Raw genomic sequence first — 18,535 nt, forward strand, 5'->3', positions numbered from 1 at the left:
ACCACTAAGACATAAAAAAAAGTCAGGCCATTTCATATTACAATTCTTATTTTATTTATTTATTTATTTTTTTTTACATCAGCGCATAAGTATATAATCTGGTAGAGACAGAAAATGTGCAATAGGCATAAGTATTTTCAGAAATAAAAGAGAAAAGAGGAGGGAAAACAAACAATACACATTACACCAATACACTTGGACAGAAGTTATTCTTCTTTCTTTTTCACACCTATCGAATAACTAAGGTACTAGTTAATAGTTAGGGAATGGACAACACTTATTGTTGGATGCTATTATTTCAATCCTTGGAACTATAATATGACTATTGTGACACCTTATTCAAACAAAAACAGACCCACACGCATTAAATGATTACTGAAGGTCTAAACAACCCAAACCCTTCCACTATCTTGGATATCTCCTCAAAATTATCCCGTAACCTTGCACTAAACTGACTTCAATAAGAAACAATTACGAGTCAAATGGTTAATAAAACAGCCTTTTCTTGTACGGACTCAGTTCAGAGAGAGAGAGAGAGAGAGAGAGAGAGAGAGACATTCACATAAATGAACAGCCACGTTTCATAACTGGATTAAAAAAAAAAATAAATAAAAAATAGCCTATAATCAGCAAAAGGGAATTAACAGCTGCTATGATATACTCTCCAAGGTCATTAGATAAGACCGGCTGCTATTATAGTTGGTTACCAGATACGAGGATGGCAGCCACGGGGAGAACAGTATACGTGCTCTCGGTAATCCCACGATTGGCTAAACTTGTTCAAGAGAAGCTTCCCGACGTGAATGTAATAGAAGTCCAGCACAAAGGTATCACATCACTGTTTTGCTATAGTGAGAAGTTGTCACCCTTTAATAACAGCTCAAGGTCCTCAGATATAACATGCACTGGTGGCACAGTTCTCCGAATTTCGCCATCTATTTTTTTTTTTTTTTTTTTTGTGTGTGGGGGGGGGGGTGAGAGGGTTGGAGGGCGGACCCTCTTAAATATTGAAGAACTCGAGATGACTGTCATCGCTAAAACTACCGATCCAATTTAACGGCATGAGTAATCAAAATGATGAATTTAAACAATGAACCAATTGTTTAGGATGTGGAGGATGATGCTGCTTACCGAAATAAGACTGAAAAAAGATTAACATCTGACTTTAACTTTGCAAAAGATAATTATTAAACTTTTTTTTATTGGATTTTTGTTTCCTTTGGCCAACGTCCCTCCTACATAAAAATAAATAAATTAATTAATTAATTAATTCATTCATTCATTCATTCATTAATTAAAATAAAATAAAAATGTAAAAAGGCACATTGGTTCTTCATTGTAAATCACTGACATAATTCTATAAATTTGATTCTTGTTGGTTAGGTTTGAACATACTTGTCAAAAAATTAGGTCATGAGAATTTTATTTTGTAAGGACAATTATTTTCTTTAATTCTCTTGTGAACTTTGATCTGCTCTCATAATTTCTTTAATCCCCCCTCCCTCAGATTCCTAATTTTGGAGGGACCAGAAATCAAGAAAATTAATGAATTACTATAGAACTGGCAGATTGACTGAAAAAAAAGACAAACCAAAGAATTTCATTCAACAGAAAAAGAAGTGTGCAATTATAAAAATTTGTTCCGCCACCTAATTATGAATCACATATGCTTCATGAAGACCTGCAGCTGTTTCATCTTTATAGTATTAGAACTGCTACACCAGTAACAGACTTCATTATCAAAAGACCTTTCTTGTATTTTGGCATGTTAATAATTATGGCCCAAGTAAAATATCTCAGAACTGGCTCATTTTGCCTCAATCCCATCTCCTGCCCAACAAACATGGGGATCTGATAGGAAAATTACTTTATAGGGATTCCAGGTGGTGAAACCCTATAGCTGCTGCAACATTATATTTGATTTTTAAAAGCCCTTCACTGCTGCATGGTCATTTGTTCAATTTGCAAAGCACTTAGTCTTTGAAGGTCTACAGGAATGTTAAATAAAGGATTTCTGACAATTTTCAATGTGTCCATCATTCTTACCATATCAGAATAAACAGGTAAGAATACTGTATTTTGGTCTTCTGAAATACATTACTGCTGGAAAGTAAGTAATTACTAATTTTGGTACAGTAGCTGAGGGTGTTGTTACTATGGCCAGCCAACTCCCACTAAAAAATGCCCATGATGCATCAACAGATCACACAAAATATCCTGGATGCATCTTTTCCAATCTAGATATAAATTTCTTGTCTGGTTTTATCTTTTACATTCTCATTTTCTTCCAGACTCCCATAGAAACAATCACATACCCATAAAAATTTAATTTTCTATTTGTTAAAGTTAGGGGCAGTTATCTAGAACATGAACTTATCCTTATCCAGGTTAAAGCTACTGGATTGCTATGGAAGGAGAGAACAGACCCTCACTGACCATCTCACAAAGATCTTAGGTCACCAAATATAAATATTTATAATATTGCATGGCAAGTTCTTTTATAAGATTGAACCAACTTTGATGAAACTATTATAAGGTCTACACATACTCATATAACATGGAGGATAGTAAGTGCAGTGTGTCCACTTGGGAAAATACCGATGTCTGTATTATCTTTCATCAGGTACTGTTGAAGAAAAATATAATAAGAAAATTTATGATGAAGAAATACTTGCCCTGCAAGATGCTGAGGTGCTGCTTGTGGACAACAACATCTTGGCTGAGGTATAAAAATCATATAATTTGCGATTTGTGTGTCACCCGTTGTCTTTTACATTCCTGCAAATGTAATACAACTCAAACCTGTAAGTAGTACCCATACCACATCCAGTGTGTACTCTCCAGTACAGCTCTTTCTTGATTATATTTCAAACATTCACTGCTGTCTTGTTTGATTTATTTTCAACTTCAGCCATAATATTGTGAAAACTTTAGACAGTGAGCTCTTGAAAACACTGATTGAGGAGACATCTCCTGGTTTCTTTATGCACATTTCAAGTTGTGGGTTGAAAGACAGAACATCGCCAAAAGTAGATTGAAGAATCTTGTGAAGTGACCTATTCAGTAAAATTAAGGAATGTTGGTAATGCCATGTAAAAAATTGTTTTGTATTTTGCTTTCCATGCCTTATCATGCACAGCCTCAAATGTGCCATGGTTAACAAGGACGGAATACAACTTCTTATCTTTTCTAAGTACTCTTATCATTTTGATTTAAAAAATTTGATCCTCATGACTGTTTTCTTTCATACATCTTTCATTTTCGTCATTATCATTCACCTTAATCACTTCCATCTCTCTCTGTCAAGATTCCCATAGACTTTCTGACATACTAAGAAGACGTTCTCCCTTATAACTATTACACTCATTATATACTGAGGTACAATAACTGCTTTCCTCTACTCATCTGATACTTTTCCTTGCTTCTATGCCAGTTCACATACTATAGAAGTATCCAATCTAGTGCCATTTAACCTACATATTTCAACATTTTTGCAATTATTTCATCTACATCTGTAGCTTTCTCCATTTGGGCCTAGTTATTGCCTTCTTTACCTCCTCCCTACCAAAATCTTTCTATATAAACATTCACTCTCCATCTGTTTCCAGATGGATTATGTGGTTATAAAAAATCAAGATGGTGACAATACATGTAATACATTCAGAATCTGTACAATTTCATGCATGATTATACTTTTCAGATTTCAGATAAACTACCTAAAGTAAAATGGGCACAGGGAACATGGGCAGGAGTGGAAGTATTTCTAAGGAATCCAGAGAAGGTAAGAGATTAAATGTTAAATTAAATGTTGATAATTTAGTTCTTATATGCTATTTTGCATAAAATATTATATTACTGTATTTATTTAAATGTGAGATACAGAATTTTTCAAAGTAACATCACGAAAAAAAAAAAAAAAAAAACTGAATACCATAAATGTAACTTATTACTGCAAATAGGATTTAAAAGAAATGTGTACACAGTACTGTACAATAAAATTAGAGCAATCTTTCAGCTCCCACCCTTTCCTGTGTCCCGCATGGCTAGTGACACCTTCAGTCAGCTGATGGCGGAGTACACGGTGGGCTGGATTCTGATTCATGAACGTGGCTGGCTTGATTGCCAGCAGTATCAGGTAAGTCACTTCATGATGAAGAAAAACCTGTTTATCTTGAATCTTACATAAGAGTGTATGTTTGTGATGCCTGCAGATTCATAACAAGGCACACATGCCACTGCACCAGGTGTTATGACAGTTTTATGGTTCTGCGTCATATGTCAAACATTATATTTACTTATCTTTGTAATGTGGTGAAAATCTCATTATCATTTTTTATTTGGTTTCCTTCACCTATTAATAGCACTAGTTTCACATGTTGTAAGTGTCAGTATTTGGCAGAGAATCTTTGTGACTACTTTGAAGTGCATCATGCATGGGCAAATTTGATGAGCACGAGGTTTTTACTTATACATTGTGCAAACACATGATTTTCCATTGCTATTGTTTACTTCTTTTACTGATCAAGATAACTCAAATAAAAATTATGTATTTTACCAACAAAATCAGTATTGTTGATGCCACAAAATAAATTGGAATATATGTAGTTACTATTAACCACATTATGTATACATTGATTAGAATATAGATAACGTTTTATACATTAATTCAGATAAAACAAACATGATTTATTTTAAACAATACATGTACTATTATTGCTGACACCATAAACTATCAATTAGGAATATAACTGTCATTTCCTATTTTAAGTATACATGGATCAGGTATAATTTTATATATTCAAATTTCAATGCACTAAGTAGCTTCTAAGCAAATGAAGAGCCAAATCCCTCAGTCTAATCTTCAAATCAAGTCATTCAACCAGTCATATCTTGTTACTCCAATTCAGCAACCTCTAGCTCTTTATGCAAAATGTGTACAGTTTCCTAAAATATATGTATAAAGCCATTTTTACTAAAAACATGTAATTACTCTGAAAATATTTCCTTACACAGCTGAAAAGTGAATGGCAACACACAGGTAAAATTGCATATTACCGTAGCCTGAAGGAAATGACAGTGGGTGTGTTAGGCATGGGCAACATCGGCAAGGAAGGTAAGATTAAGTACTTTTTGTACTTGTCATCTAAATTCTCTTGATAGCTATATGAGAGTGCCTGTTCTCTACTTCCTTAAGACATTTCCAGGTAATAGTTTCTTCTTTCAGAAATGTTTGACTTTGGAATCTTCCTATCTTATTTGATTTTTATTTTTCGTCTCTGTGGTAGAGGACATGGGAGGCAACATTTTTATTTGTAGATCTTGTAAAGTATAGGCTAGCTGTGGGGAAAGAGCTCAGTTGTAGGTCTGTCCAGTTACAGGTTCTTTCATTATTGTTCTTGTATCACTCCTTAATGATCATCACAGTGGATCAGCCTTCTGCATGTTGTCTTCTGCAGTCACACTCATTAGAAGCACATCTTTCACTGCATCTTCAAACTTCCTCTTAAGTCTTCCCCTTTCTTCTGTCAGGCAGATCCACCTTCAACATCCTTCTCCCATTATACAGCACTCTTTCCCTATCCTTCTGACATGCACAGACCACCTCAGTTTCACCTCTTAGTTTTGCCATCAAACTTATGTACATCCATTGTGCCTCTGATGTATTAATTCCTGATTTTGTTCTATCCCATTATTCCTAGAGAAAATCACAGGGTGTTCATTTTAGCTGCTACCAATTCTGCCTCTAGGATTTTTATCTCCATACCATACAATATAGCCTCACTACATTTTTGTATATCTTCCCTTCCATTTTTGCAGAAACCTTCTTGTCACATCACTTCCATACCTTCCCCCTCCTGTCACATCCACTTTGCACTCTCTTCTTAACCTCTCTACTGCAATCTCTAAGTTATGGGTTCTTTTGTACTTTACCAAAACCATTTTAGAGGTGTTTATAAAACCATCAAGACAAAATATATGTCAGAGATGGTTATGTTCAACAAACAATAAAGTGTCATTATTAGTAGCATAACAATGTACTGCAGTGAGTGTTTTCAGTCTATACCTTTCAAAATTAAATTGCTCTTTCAATAATGTAAGCATTCATTCATGAATAATATACATCTAACATATTTGTTTTAGTTGCCAGGAGTTTAAAAACATTCCACTCTGAAGTCCACGCATTTACCCGCACCGTACCATCTCCTGAACGCATGTCAAACGATGTGGACAAATATTGGTACAGTATGATCTTTGTATTTTAGATTTGAACAGATAACATTGCATGGAATACAGTCAGAAATTATTAATTTTATGTATTAATATCCAACCACAGTAAATGTTAACCAAGTAAAAAGTGTGTGGTGGGGATGTACTCTCTCCTCTCCCTGTAAGGTTCTAGGAGTGAAGATGAAAGTTAAATTAGTTTTGTTGAATGTTAGTGTGTGTACATATATCTTGGATGATTCCAGTAAGTTCTCACACTGTTCTTTATAAACAAAAAGTACACATTTTCTATGATCACTATTCATTTAGCAGCATTGTTGCATACAGATGCCTGTTTACTGTAATGTTATTTTTTGTTTTAGTTTATGAAGCTTATTTTCATATTACAGCAGTGTTACAAAACAAAAAGTAGCACAATAAGGCAAAAGTGAGCTTTTCTGACATCAGTTACACATTAGAATTATTCCTACTGGTTTTTCAGTACCAGTCACATTTCATGCTATTATGGTGCAGTAACTGCACAAGTTCATAATTCCGTCTTTGTTATTTGGTAATTACAAAAGAAAAATAAGTAAGATAATTCACACTACAAAGACAAATAAGATAATTCAAACGGTTTATACTTGCATTGCTATTGATGATGCATATTATGATAATAGGTGAGATATGTTATTTTGCAGGCACACTGGTGAGCTGCATGAGTTTCTGGGGCAATGTGACTATATTGTAAACATCATGCCATCTACACCAGACACCAGGGGAATGCTGGGTGGGAACACCCTCAAGCATGCCAAGTATATATTTTTAAAGTTTTTAAGACTGAAACTATCATGCAGATACCTCATAGGGATCTCTCATATTAACACAAGGTTGATATTCTGAGGCTTATTATTTGCCTAAAATTTATATTTTGCATTGCTTATGTATAATATGTACTTATGTATAATATGCATTCACAGAAAGGATGCAGTATTCATCAATATTGGAAGAGGTGATGTCATTAGTGAAGGAGATTTAATCACAGCTCTTGATGCTGGATACTTGTCAGCAGCCATACTAGATGTTTTTGAAGTAGAGCCATTGCCTAAAGAAAGTGGCCTCTGGAAGCACCCAAAGGTAGGTTAACATTGTAATACCCCATGCTGTTGTTGGAGATAGATGAATAAAGTATCTAATAAGTATAGTACTTGGGTGAATTTTCAGATCAACTAGAAACCAATAACACTCTTTCCCAGAGGACCAGTGCTCCAACTTTAGCAAAATTAAATATCTCACATCACCAGTTAAGTGTAAAACTTGATGCAGTATACACATCAGATGCTGAGTGATTTCCCAAGGCACTTGGTGATTTTCTGAGATCTAAAAAAAAAAAAGTATATATATATATATATATATATATATATATATATATATATATATATATATATATATATATATATATATATATATATATATATATATATATATGATTAATAAAAAATGCAAGTAGTACATTATGTTTTCTACATTGTAATCTTACTTTACTCAAGAATCTAGAAACTTGCCTCATAATGGTTAACCCAGGAAAGTTTAATTGATGCTCTTGATAAAGTGAGCAAAAGAGGATTCTAATACAGTTGTGGAGGTGTCTTGATACTTCCTTCTTGAAATTGTTCTAGCTATAAGAATCAGGTAGAAAATTATGGAATTGCTGCCTGAGTCAAAAATGGTTCATGGTAACAATGTAATGTTAACCCTCCCACATGTTGATGGTTATATGATTGCCTTCAGGTGATGCTGACTCCCCATTCTGCTGGAGTGAGTCGTGCTCAGGATGTTACTGAAGCCTTCCTCATGAACTACAAGAACTTCATTAATGGCCAGCCAGTTAGTCATGTCATTGACTGGAAAGCTGGATACTAACTAAAGTGGCATGTACTGTACAAGTGTGAATGTACAAATGAGCAGTCAGTGAATGGAAGTGGAGAATATGGAGTCCTGTCAATAAAACAATAGCTCTTTAAATTTCCTCCAACCACTTCTCACAATTGCACAATTTTCCATCAATTCCCCTACCTCTTCATGTGTTCCTTCCACTTTGGCTTGTAAGACCTCTTTGTGAGTCAAAGTGAACAACACGGGGGTTTGCAGCTGATCCTTGATGCACTTTAACATTTGTAAGGAACTCATCACTCACCACTATCCATCCTCAACTATGAACAGAATATCACATTTGTACATAACTATCTTCACTCTGACCTGCCAGTCCTCTAATCCAAACTTCCTTGTTTATATCACCATTTTTCAGGATACTTTCAAATCTCTTCTTCAGAAAGTTTCTTAATTTTTTTTTTCATAAATATTTTTCCTACAGTTGCCAAACAATGAGTACAGTATTCTCTCTTCCTTACTTAAAACCATACTGCATCCTTGCAATTATGTTTTTATACAGGGACTTGCAAGTATGCATTGTATTTCCTCATGTAGGATTATCAATGGATTGTCAAATATAAGTCACTGTGTCTTAAGGTGTCTATATCCCACTTTTTCTTATCCTATTATTCCTTCATATACCAGATTGGACTGTTTTGATATCAGAAGTAGATGTGAGCAAGGTGTAAATGCTGATGAGTTTCTCTCTCTTCACCATGACACTCAACTCATCAACTCTCACTTCACTGTGGCCAAGCTCATGAGGTGGTAAAATTCTGTCTCAGATTTCATGGTGGATTCATTATTATTTTTAATTTATTTATCTATTTATTTATTCTTATGTAGGAGGGACACTGGCCAAGGGCAAAAAAAAAAAAAAAAAAAAAAAAAAAAAAAGCCCACTGAGATACCAGTCCCACAAAAGGGTCCAAAAAAATTGAAGGATAAGTGTCTTGAAACCCCTCTTGAAGGAATCCAAGTCATAGGAAGGTGGAAATACAGAAGCAGGCATTAGTCACTTTATATTTCATTAGTAGAAAGTACATGATGTTTATAAAAAAAAAATTAACCTGAATTTTCCGTGGAAATACAACCACACGTCCTCTGGTGAAGAAATATAAAACTACTTTATATACATGTGTGAATTTCTTCCTGTACAATAACTGTCAGTCACTAATAGTCTGCCAATTTGAGAGAGTGTACTTGATGCTCATCAATTTAAATTTTCCATTGAATAATAGATTGAAGCTTGGCGATATCTGTGCGGAAAGCATTTAGAAAGTGAAGCAGGGTTTCAACAATAATACCAAGGTATCATACAGATTAATGAGCAGTACAACAAATTTAAAGATGGCTGCACATCATGGAGAGTGATTCACATTCCAGCAGGCCTTAACAAGTTGACAATGACAAGATCATTGACCAAGTGTTGAACAAGTGTTATGCTGAACCATCCTGGTACTGGTAGACAAGGTGGGGATAAACTTTGGTTTGGTAATTCCTGAGCAAAGATTAGAACATGTGGAGTGTCTATGAAGTCTGCACTGAAGCTGCTAATGACAAAGCAGAAGCAACTCTGTCTGGAAGAGTTGCATGAGGTGGTGGACTTTACAAATTGGTACCCTAAATTCCTGAACACCATTATCAATGGTGGTTAGTTGTGAGTTTAAGGATATAATCCAGAAACAAGGTGCTGTCATCACCCTGGAAACATTCAACATTCCTAAAACCAACAAAAGCATGTTAAGTGCCTACCACATGGAGGTCTGATACTTTGTCTTTGGCTTAGATCAAGCAGCCACCATACAGAAAAAAAATACCCCCCAAAAATAATAGCACAAAAAGCAGCACAAAAGACAACACATTAACCACAGAAACAAAGCACTGATGTTGATTTGAAGTACAGTCATATAGAAAACTATCCTTATTCTTATGAATGCTAACTTTCACAAAGTTTAGAGAGATTTTAGCAGTTTCAACATAGTTAGTAAGCCTGGCCGTCTGTGTTGTGTATCACATCATGATTTGCACCTTAGAGTCGTAGGTCACAGATATCAGATACCAAGGTGACATCAGCTAATCTCTGGCATTTCATAGCCATTCAGCATGGGGAACTCACAAGAAACATGTAGTGCTATTGTTACTCTGTGTCTTGAGGGACTCAAATGCAGAAATTATGAGACACTTAAGTGTACTGAAGTCCTGTAATTCAATGCATCCTTCACAAACAATATTTCCCATATTTCATTGTTCAGTGAGTCAAAATGACTCATGTCACTTTGGTAAGAATAATTTTCTGTATGACTGTACATACTGCAGAGGGTGATGAATGAACATGTCAGGAACAAAGGGTATTTAAGTCAATTTGAAATACTACAAAAGGTAACAAAGGAACATGCATGAACAGGGCATAAACATCATTTGAATTATTAAAGAAGCTGTTGATGCATCCACCACAACACCAGCCAGTAGCCAAACAGCCATGCAGCAAGGACAGTCCCACCACACCACCACAGGCCCACACGTGTATCATCACCTCATAATGTTTTCAAAATTTTGTGTGGATTTAAATGTGGAAGTGAGTTGCCCTAGTGATGAAAGTAGTGATGAAGATACCTGAGTGCAATAACAAAAAAAAAAAAAATATCGTGATAACCAATAAATAAAAAACAATAGCCTTATAGGCAATAACTGATAATCAATAACTAGCAATAAATTTATTGCCTGGTACCTGATAATCAATAAAAGTATAAATCCAAAATCCCAATTCTAGCAATGATAATGATATTTTAAATAAGAATAATAAATCCAAATCTTTATTTTTCTTTATCTTAGAAGACTTAGAAAAATCTTAGAAAAGACTTCAAATTCAATGTTTATCCTGTCTCTTCACTAATGAAAAGTACTACTTAAGTAAAATAAATACATTTGATCTTGAAAGTTTAAAACTTCAATATGCCCATGTTCCAAAAAACTAAAATTACTGATTATCATTAATCTGGAACCAAAAGTATCAGTGATACCAATGAATCAATAACGTGGCAAAAATAATTATAGGATAACTGACAACATGGTATCATTATCGCAATAAATTATCGCGATAATTTATCACAATAATGTCCACCTATGGTGATGAACAACCCAAGATTTAATCATGTAACTACAGTAAAATCCCTCTTATCCGGCATCAACGGGACTGCTGACATGCCGGATACTTGAATATTGCCGGATACTTGAATAGAAGTGAAATTATGTCCACAGTCACCACCCTACACTCATGCATCTTACCATAACAAAGATCAGCTGATCTGATCAGCTGCTTAAGTGTAAGCACAACACACTTCCTCTTTTCTACAACTTTAGGCATGATGAAGGCATCAGGCAATAAACAGTGCACACGCGGGACCGAGTCACCGAGTAAACACCGTGCAGTGGGCCGCGGGTGGCGCGAAGCAGTGTGCTCTGGTGGCGAGGGGACAAAGTATGCCTCGCGCGGGAATTTTAATCGATATTATGAGTACACATTGATTTTTTATTGATTTTAAGGCTCGGGGAAAAATGTGCCGGATACTTGAAGCTGCCGGATACTCGAATGCCGGATAAGAGGGATTTTACTGTATATAACATATTAATACAGTATGTAATACCAACAGACTGCAACAAACATCCACAGTTTTGCGGTCAATAGAATGACAGCATGACAAAATTTTGGATTTTCATAGTGAAAAAAACTAATCTGCAAACAAAAAAGTTGGTAATTATAAAAAAAAATTGGTACACATTTCATGTTATCATTATTATTGTTTGTTCAGACAGTACACACAATTTTTTTTTTTTTTTTTTTTGGGGGGGTGGCCTGCATGTCACTCTATCCGGCAGTCACACCTAGCCATGAGGCCATGTTTTCAGCTTCATACACTGTCCCCCCTCACAGAGTCTCCTGGGTGGCTCACCTCGCAGCCTGAGTCTGCTGCCTGCCTTGGGCTGACCAGATGAGGCAGCTTCCACTCCTCTGTGCTACCAATATTTTTTTATTGATAAATGGCAATCTTTCAACATTGCATTTTCTTTTGCATTCCTTGGAAAACAGACAAAATCCTACAATCAACTAACTACTAAAACTCATGGTGGCTGCAGTGGTATGGAAATTGCTTGGCGTCCCAGCATTCCGTGTCCGATTCTACTGCCCTTGTGTCCTCCTCTGGGTCCATGTTCTGCTGCCCACTTCTCAGCTGCTTCAGCCTTCATCTTGTGCCTTAAGCTTCTTTCGGCTGCTATCTACAACTTGACTGCTTTGCTGCTGTTCCTGTCCTGTTCGGACACAGCCCCACAGTGTCTCATGCCTCCCATGTGCCTCGCACCAAGAGTCTGGTCTGTTTATCTTGAGGGCTGACAGAATGCGTGACTCTATGCTCTTCTGTACGCCACCAAGTTATTGAAAATAAACATCAGGGCCCATATTCTACAAACTGTCGTAGCTAAGTCCGTTGGTAATAGCAAAACAAAATGGCGCATTTGAGACATAACCGTCATAAACTCTTCTGATCATTCATAAACTCCTATTATCAGTCATCAAATGCTACGACAGGGTTCACCCTATCTTGGTGGCACTTATGACCGCCAGAAGTCTGTAAATATCATGACAACATGATCGTACATAACATGATTCCCAGTTTTTTTTTTTTTTTATTATAAATATAAGAATAAATATTAGTAACTAAGAGTAAATAATGTCCTTCTTTGAGACAATAAAGTATTATTATAAATAATTACCAGGAGTGGTATGGTCAGTTTTCCTAAACATGAACAGACCTTGTTTTGCGCAGCCTGTGTTTTAGGCTGTTGGCCGTAATTTTCTATATATCATGTTTCTCTTGATTAGATACACTAAGTTCTCCAAAAGTTGTAATATGAAGTCAAAGTAATTTAAATCCAAGAAAATAATGTCAAAAACCTATTTTATTCCATAAATTTAAAGTTGACAAATTGTGAGCGTGCGTTCTAACAGCAGATGGTGATTGATATATGACCAACGACTTCTGACAGCCATAGGGCTGCGTTTACACCAAGCGCGTCACGTCGCGTCACGTCACACCACGTGATAAGTTAAAAACGCTGCGTTTACACCGAGCGAGTCGCGTCGAGTCGAGTCGCATCAAGTCATTTGAAGCGATTCATTTCGACGTATCTCCGTTTACACCGAATGCGTCAACCCGAGTCAAGTCACTACACAGTGACCCATTTGATTTCAGGGAGAATGGACGCATATTCTCTTGCTGTAGTAACTGCATTGCTCTGGCTTCGTCGTCGCAGACGTAAAAATAAAACTCGAATCTGGATGCATCATCTGAACACCAGGAGGCCAGATTTCGGTAGCTTCAGTCATTTATTCCCAGACCTGGTAAACCATCCAGAAAAATTCTACAACTTTTTTAGGATGACAAATGAAAACTTCAAGAAGCTGGTGGAGTTGGTTGGACCTTCCATTAGGAAAATCAACACTAACTACAGGCGTGCAATAGGAACGGAAAAAAGAATGGCCATTTTTTTAAGGTAAGAGGTATTTTTATTGAACATTACAAAAATCATTACACGTACGGCAATAGTAAATTAGTGAGCTGATGGCAGTAATGCATTCCTGATGGTGAGTGAAACATGATCATCTAAATTACTTCTCAGAGGTTAAAAAAACTATTCATTATTTTCTACGTAGTTGTCACTTGCATGGGATGTACCTGGTGACGGTGTTGGTGTATGTGATTGATTATGTTCAGTCCAGTACCCATACTGGACAGAGGGTGCGGGCTTGAACATCTTCCTACGAAAGGCTTCATATATTTCAATTCTTATGTCCATGTTGTCAATTGGCGACAGTTGTTTCATCATAGGCAGCAGGCTTAACAAAAACTGGCGATCTCCGTCATTATCATTTTGTGACGACGCTTTTCCTCTCAGTTGTTTTATTTCGTCTAAGAAAAGCAAATCTATCTCATCTGCACTGGCCTTGCTATTTTTTTTTTGCGATACAAGGCTTCTTTGATTTGGGAAGAATAGGCTTGTCATTGCTGCGATCCTCACAAGTTTTGACGTTACTGGCAGCCTCTTGAGGAGATGCATTTTCTGATGCTTCGATGACAGCAGAAAGTGAAGAATCTTGATCTGCATCTTCCGTTTCATGACAGGTGTCTTCATCAAGAGGTTTAGGGACGTTTGAAGATATTGGTCGTGGCGTCACATAAGGGATCAGAAATTGCATGGCATCGTAGTACACCCACCTCCTTGCCTGTGTATTACCTGATCCAGATGGTTTTTCACTATTCTTTCTTCTTTCCCTCATAAAATTGCTTCTTAGGTGGCGCCATTTGTCCTTACATTCGGGTTCTGTAAAAGAGTTAAATAAAATAAATAAATAAATTAATTAATAAATAATATATATATATATATATATATATATATATATATATATATATATATATATATATATATATATATATATATATATATATATATATATATATATATATATATATATATAGATAGATAGATAGATAGATAGATCTAAGTACCTTAAAAACGACAGGATTATATTATATGGTAAGTAATGAATGTCACTACTGAACGGTTATTTATTGTACCTTGTTACTATATTTCTTTTTAGGCATGTGGTTACTGGAGAATCTTTGACTTCCCTTGGTTACCAGTTTCGTATCGGCAAGGCCACAGTACACAAGATTGTCAAGGAAACCAGCAAAGCCATATGGGAAACACTACAACCACAGTATTTGCCTGTACCTGATGAACACCAGTGGGAAGAAATAGCCAGAACGTTTTTTGAACAATGGAATATTCCTAACTGTATTGGGAGTATTGATGGCAAACACTGTCGCCTGAAATGCCCAGCTAAAGCAGGATCACTTTTTTACAATTATAAAGGCTACCATTCCATTGTTCTGCTACCTATTGTTGATGCCAATTGTTGTTTCACACTGATTGATGTAGGGCAATATGGACGAAACAGTGACAGTTCAGTTTTCACTGAATCAAACATGGGTAGGTCATTTCTCTGTGGTAGTTTAGGCATTCCACCATCACGTGAAATACCAAATACTGTAACCAAAACACCCTTCTTTCTTGTGGGAGATGAAGCTTTTCCTCTGAAACCTAACATTATGAGGCCATATCCTAGAAAAGACTTGGACTACCCTAAAAAAGTATATAACTATCGGATCAGCCGGGCTAGAATAACAGTAGAGCGTGCCTTTGGAATTTTAGCTAAAAAATTTGGTGTACTTCAGACGTCAATGGAGACAAGTGTTGAAGTATCTGAAGCAGTGGTGAAAAGCATTTGTGTACTCCATAATTTCATCCAACATGAAAACAGTTTCAACTACTTTCCAAGTGATGATGTTCATGATGCAACACATTCCCATTCTTCAAACTCGAGCCTGACTGCAACAAGAAGCAATAGGGCTACAGCAGAGGCTATGGCAGTTCGCGACAGCTTGAAGGAATATTTCATTTCCCCAGGTGGAGCTCTTGAGTGGCAAGACCGAGCGATCCATCGTAATGTGTAGTTCATAGTGAATTAGTCAAATATATAGTTCATAGCCTAATATGAATAAAATTATTGTCTTACCTGTAACATGAACCGTATGTATACATTTAGTTCACAGCCTAATAAATGGATCAAAATTAATAAAACTGTTGTCTTACCTGAATACAATAAATGTATAGTTCATAGCCTAATAAATGGATCAAAATTAATGAAACAGTTGTCTTACCTGTACACGACAATGCAGCAGCAACCTCCTTCCATAGGGAAGCAATGACATCACGATCCCGGTGGTTGGGGTCACTGGGATCATAAATAGCAGGGCGCTCTCGAACTAAGTTGATTAGGTCTTCTACCAGCATACTTGCAGACACCACGGCAGACTCGCTGTAACTGACGTCAAAAATAGGCCCAGCCCTATATGTGACTCGACGTGACGCGACGCGAGAGGACGTGACGTGACTCGAAGCATCCGGTGTAAACGGTTTCGTTCAGAAACCCATACAAATCAATGTTATAGCTGGGGTGGCGATTCATGATGCGTCATGAATCATCTTGACTTGACGTGACTCGACTCGACGCGACTCGCTCGGTGTAAACGCAGCGTAATAAGACTGATGGTCATAAATTCTGCTAGCTATGACAGTTAGTTATGGTCAGCCATAAGCACTATGTAGAATACAGGCCCAGCATTTTACATATATATTTCCTTTGTATCCTGGCAACCCTTGAACAACTACACCACATCATACAACAAGCATAATACAAGAACAGGTAAACTGTTCACCACTCCACTAATTTTCACTTCCAAGACAAAAAAAAATCATGAAGGCAATAAATGTTAAAACTGTGGTTCCCTCACAAAATAAAAAAAAAAAAAAAAAATTAAAAAGACACAGTACACCAACAAATTTAACTGAGTTGAAAACTTAATTTATGGAAAAGATTAAATGAATAATAATTGTTAGTACCTGAAAAAAAAGAAGAAAGCAGAGTCCTAATTGCAATACAGACACACTAATACAAAAATATTGGCAGATTATGTTGAAAATTATGAAAATACTGTTGCTTACAAATGAAAGTAACGTTGGATATTTGAGAGGACACATGAAATGTAGAAAATTGCAATGTCAGGATAAAAGAGGCATAATTTACTACAGAAATTTAGATTTGTGAAATGAAATGGTGGTGGGTATACCGACTATGAATGCAGAGATCGAAATGAAAGAAGTAAATACAGACAACCATGCTAATTTTAGTACTAAAGTCTCTCTCTCTCTCTCTCTCTCTCCATGTTAAATCTTAATATATTATACAATGAATGAACAAAAATAATGTTTTACGTTTCCTACCTAACCAAGTCAGCGAGCAACCACCTCACATTTCAGTTTCGCACACTTCCCGCCCGTCCTCGTATTCTGCAGGCTTCTGGAGACAAATGTGGATGTCTACATTACATTATGTTGTTTAATGATGTTCCAGGAGGAGCACTATATAGGAGAGGTGTCATTTCTATTTCACCTGCCACTTCCTTGCCCTGTCATGACACATATATATATATATATATATATATATATATATATATATATATATATATATATATATATATATATATATATATATATATATATATATATATATATATATATATATATATATATATATATATATATATATATATATATATATATATATATATATATATATATATATATATATATATTACATAGCTTTTTATACTTAAAGTTAGGATTAAGGAACAAATATGAAGTGTAAAAATTAGCATATTATACACCGCATATTAATAAATTCAAGGGCTAAATAGTGCAGTTTAACAAGTCAAATTCCCTAATCCTCATTTAACCCACTTTTTTTTTTTTTTTTTTTACACCATTTGCTTACATGATGCTTGCAAGTTCTTATACTTCAGTTAAACCGAGAGGCCCGGGGTCGTGTTCGTTGCTGCAACACGACAACGGCCGGTTCCACAGTTTTCCAGTTCACACTGGGCAAATAAGCTACCAAAGCAAAACGCTCCCCATGTTGGACCAATGTACTGATGACCATTGCAGTCATCTATCATTCAATTTCATCCTTCGTTTTTCTTTTAATCTTTATCAAGTTTAAACTGTTATTTCTGATCCTATTCTGATCACTAGCCTTAAGGATTTTATTTATAATCACCCTTTGTTATATTCCTTTTTATCTCTATCAGATACCCTCTTAACCTACATCTGTAATTAATGTACATGAGTTTTCTTCTCTTGTGAAGAATATTTCTCATCCTTGTCATTCTTCTCTCCACTGTTCTAACCAGCCTATACATTATCATTCTTATAATAGTCTTTCCAGCAGAAACGCTATTGAGGGTATAGATCAACACACAACAGTGTTATTTTGCTTCTTTTATTCCTCCACCTTCTTAACCAATGAAAAAGGATGAAAGCGTCAGATTAAATTGTTGTTTACAATATTTCTAAGTAAAAGAATGAGATTACAACAGTTATTGCGTGTTATGATACAATCAAGTAAGTAAAGGCAAGATTCACTTGTCCTACAAGATATAACAGCACAATATTACATTTGTACATTAATGAGATTTTTTTCTTTTTTACATAATTGTGGTTTATTGTGTTTCTAAGATTGTGAATACTGTTGTGTACTCTATCACAGGGTTCTCAGACAAGCAAATTTATAAGCCTTGCATTTTACTCCCCTTATTTCTGCAAAATGCTGTATCTTAAGTTTATGTGGGCCTATCTCTACTTCACATAAAGTGTATAACTGCAGTTAATTAGTATATATATATATATATATATATATATATATATATATATATATATATAT

The 18,535-nt window shown here is 35.6% G+C and overlaps 3 protein-coding genes across 3 annotated transcripts; 2 read left to right on the forward strand and 1 right to left on the reverse strand.

Annotated features, from left to right (window-relative positions):
- Positions 1–600: 600 nt before the first annotated feature.
- Positions 601–8,738, forward strand: LOC135109158 (glyoxylate/hydroxypyruvate reductase A-like). Its single transcript, XM_064020288.1, has 9 exons — positions 601–827; positions 2,624–2,724; positions 3,701–3,781; positions 4,016–4,135; positions 5,014–5,113; positions 6,142–6,238; positions 6,906–7,019; positions 7,185–7,341; positions 7,996–8,738. The coding sequence occupies exons 1-9, from the start codon at positions 653–655 to the stop codon at positions 8,125–8,127; spliced, it is 1,077 nt and encodes a 358-aa protein (XP_063876358.1). The 5' UTR covers positions 601–652; the 3' UTR covers positions 8,128–8,738.
- Positions 8,739–13,141: 4,403 nt separating this feature from the next.
- LOC135109401 (putative nuclease HARBI1) lies at positions 13,142–15,889 on the forward strand. Its single transcript, XM_064020816.1, has 2 exons — positions 13,142–13,689; positions 14,795–15,889. Exons 1-2 carry the CDS (start codon positions 13,340–13,342, stop codon positions 15,708–15,710), a joined length of 1,266 nt encoding a protein of 421 aa, XP_063876886.1. The 5' UTR covers positions 13,142–13,339; the 3' UTR covers positions 15,711–15,889.
- Positions 13,689–16,499, reverse strand: LOC135109402 (uncharacterized). The gene is made up of 2 exons (XM_064020817.1): positions 15,918–16,499; positions 13,689–14,517 (listed from the first exon to the last, which is right to left on the reverse strand). The coding sequence occupies exons 1-2, from the start codon at positions 16,048–16,050 to the stop codon at positions 14,144–14,146; spliced, it is 507 nt and encodes a 168-aa protein (XP_063876887.1). The 5' UTR covers positions 16,051–16,499; the 3' UTR covers positions 13,689–14,143.
- Positions 16,500–18,535: the final 2,036 nt, after the last annotated feature.

Source organism: Scylla paramamosain, chromosome 18 (genome assembly GCF_035594125.1).
Source record: "Scylla paramamosain isolate STU-SP2022 chromosome 18, ASM3559412v1, whole genome shotgun sequence".
Lineage (NCBI taxonomy): Eukaryota > Metazoa > Arthropoda > Malacostraca > Decapoda > Portunidae > Scylla > Scylla paramamosain.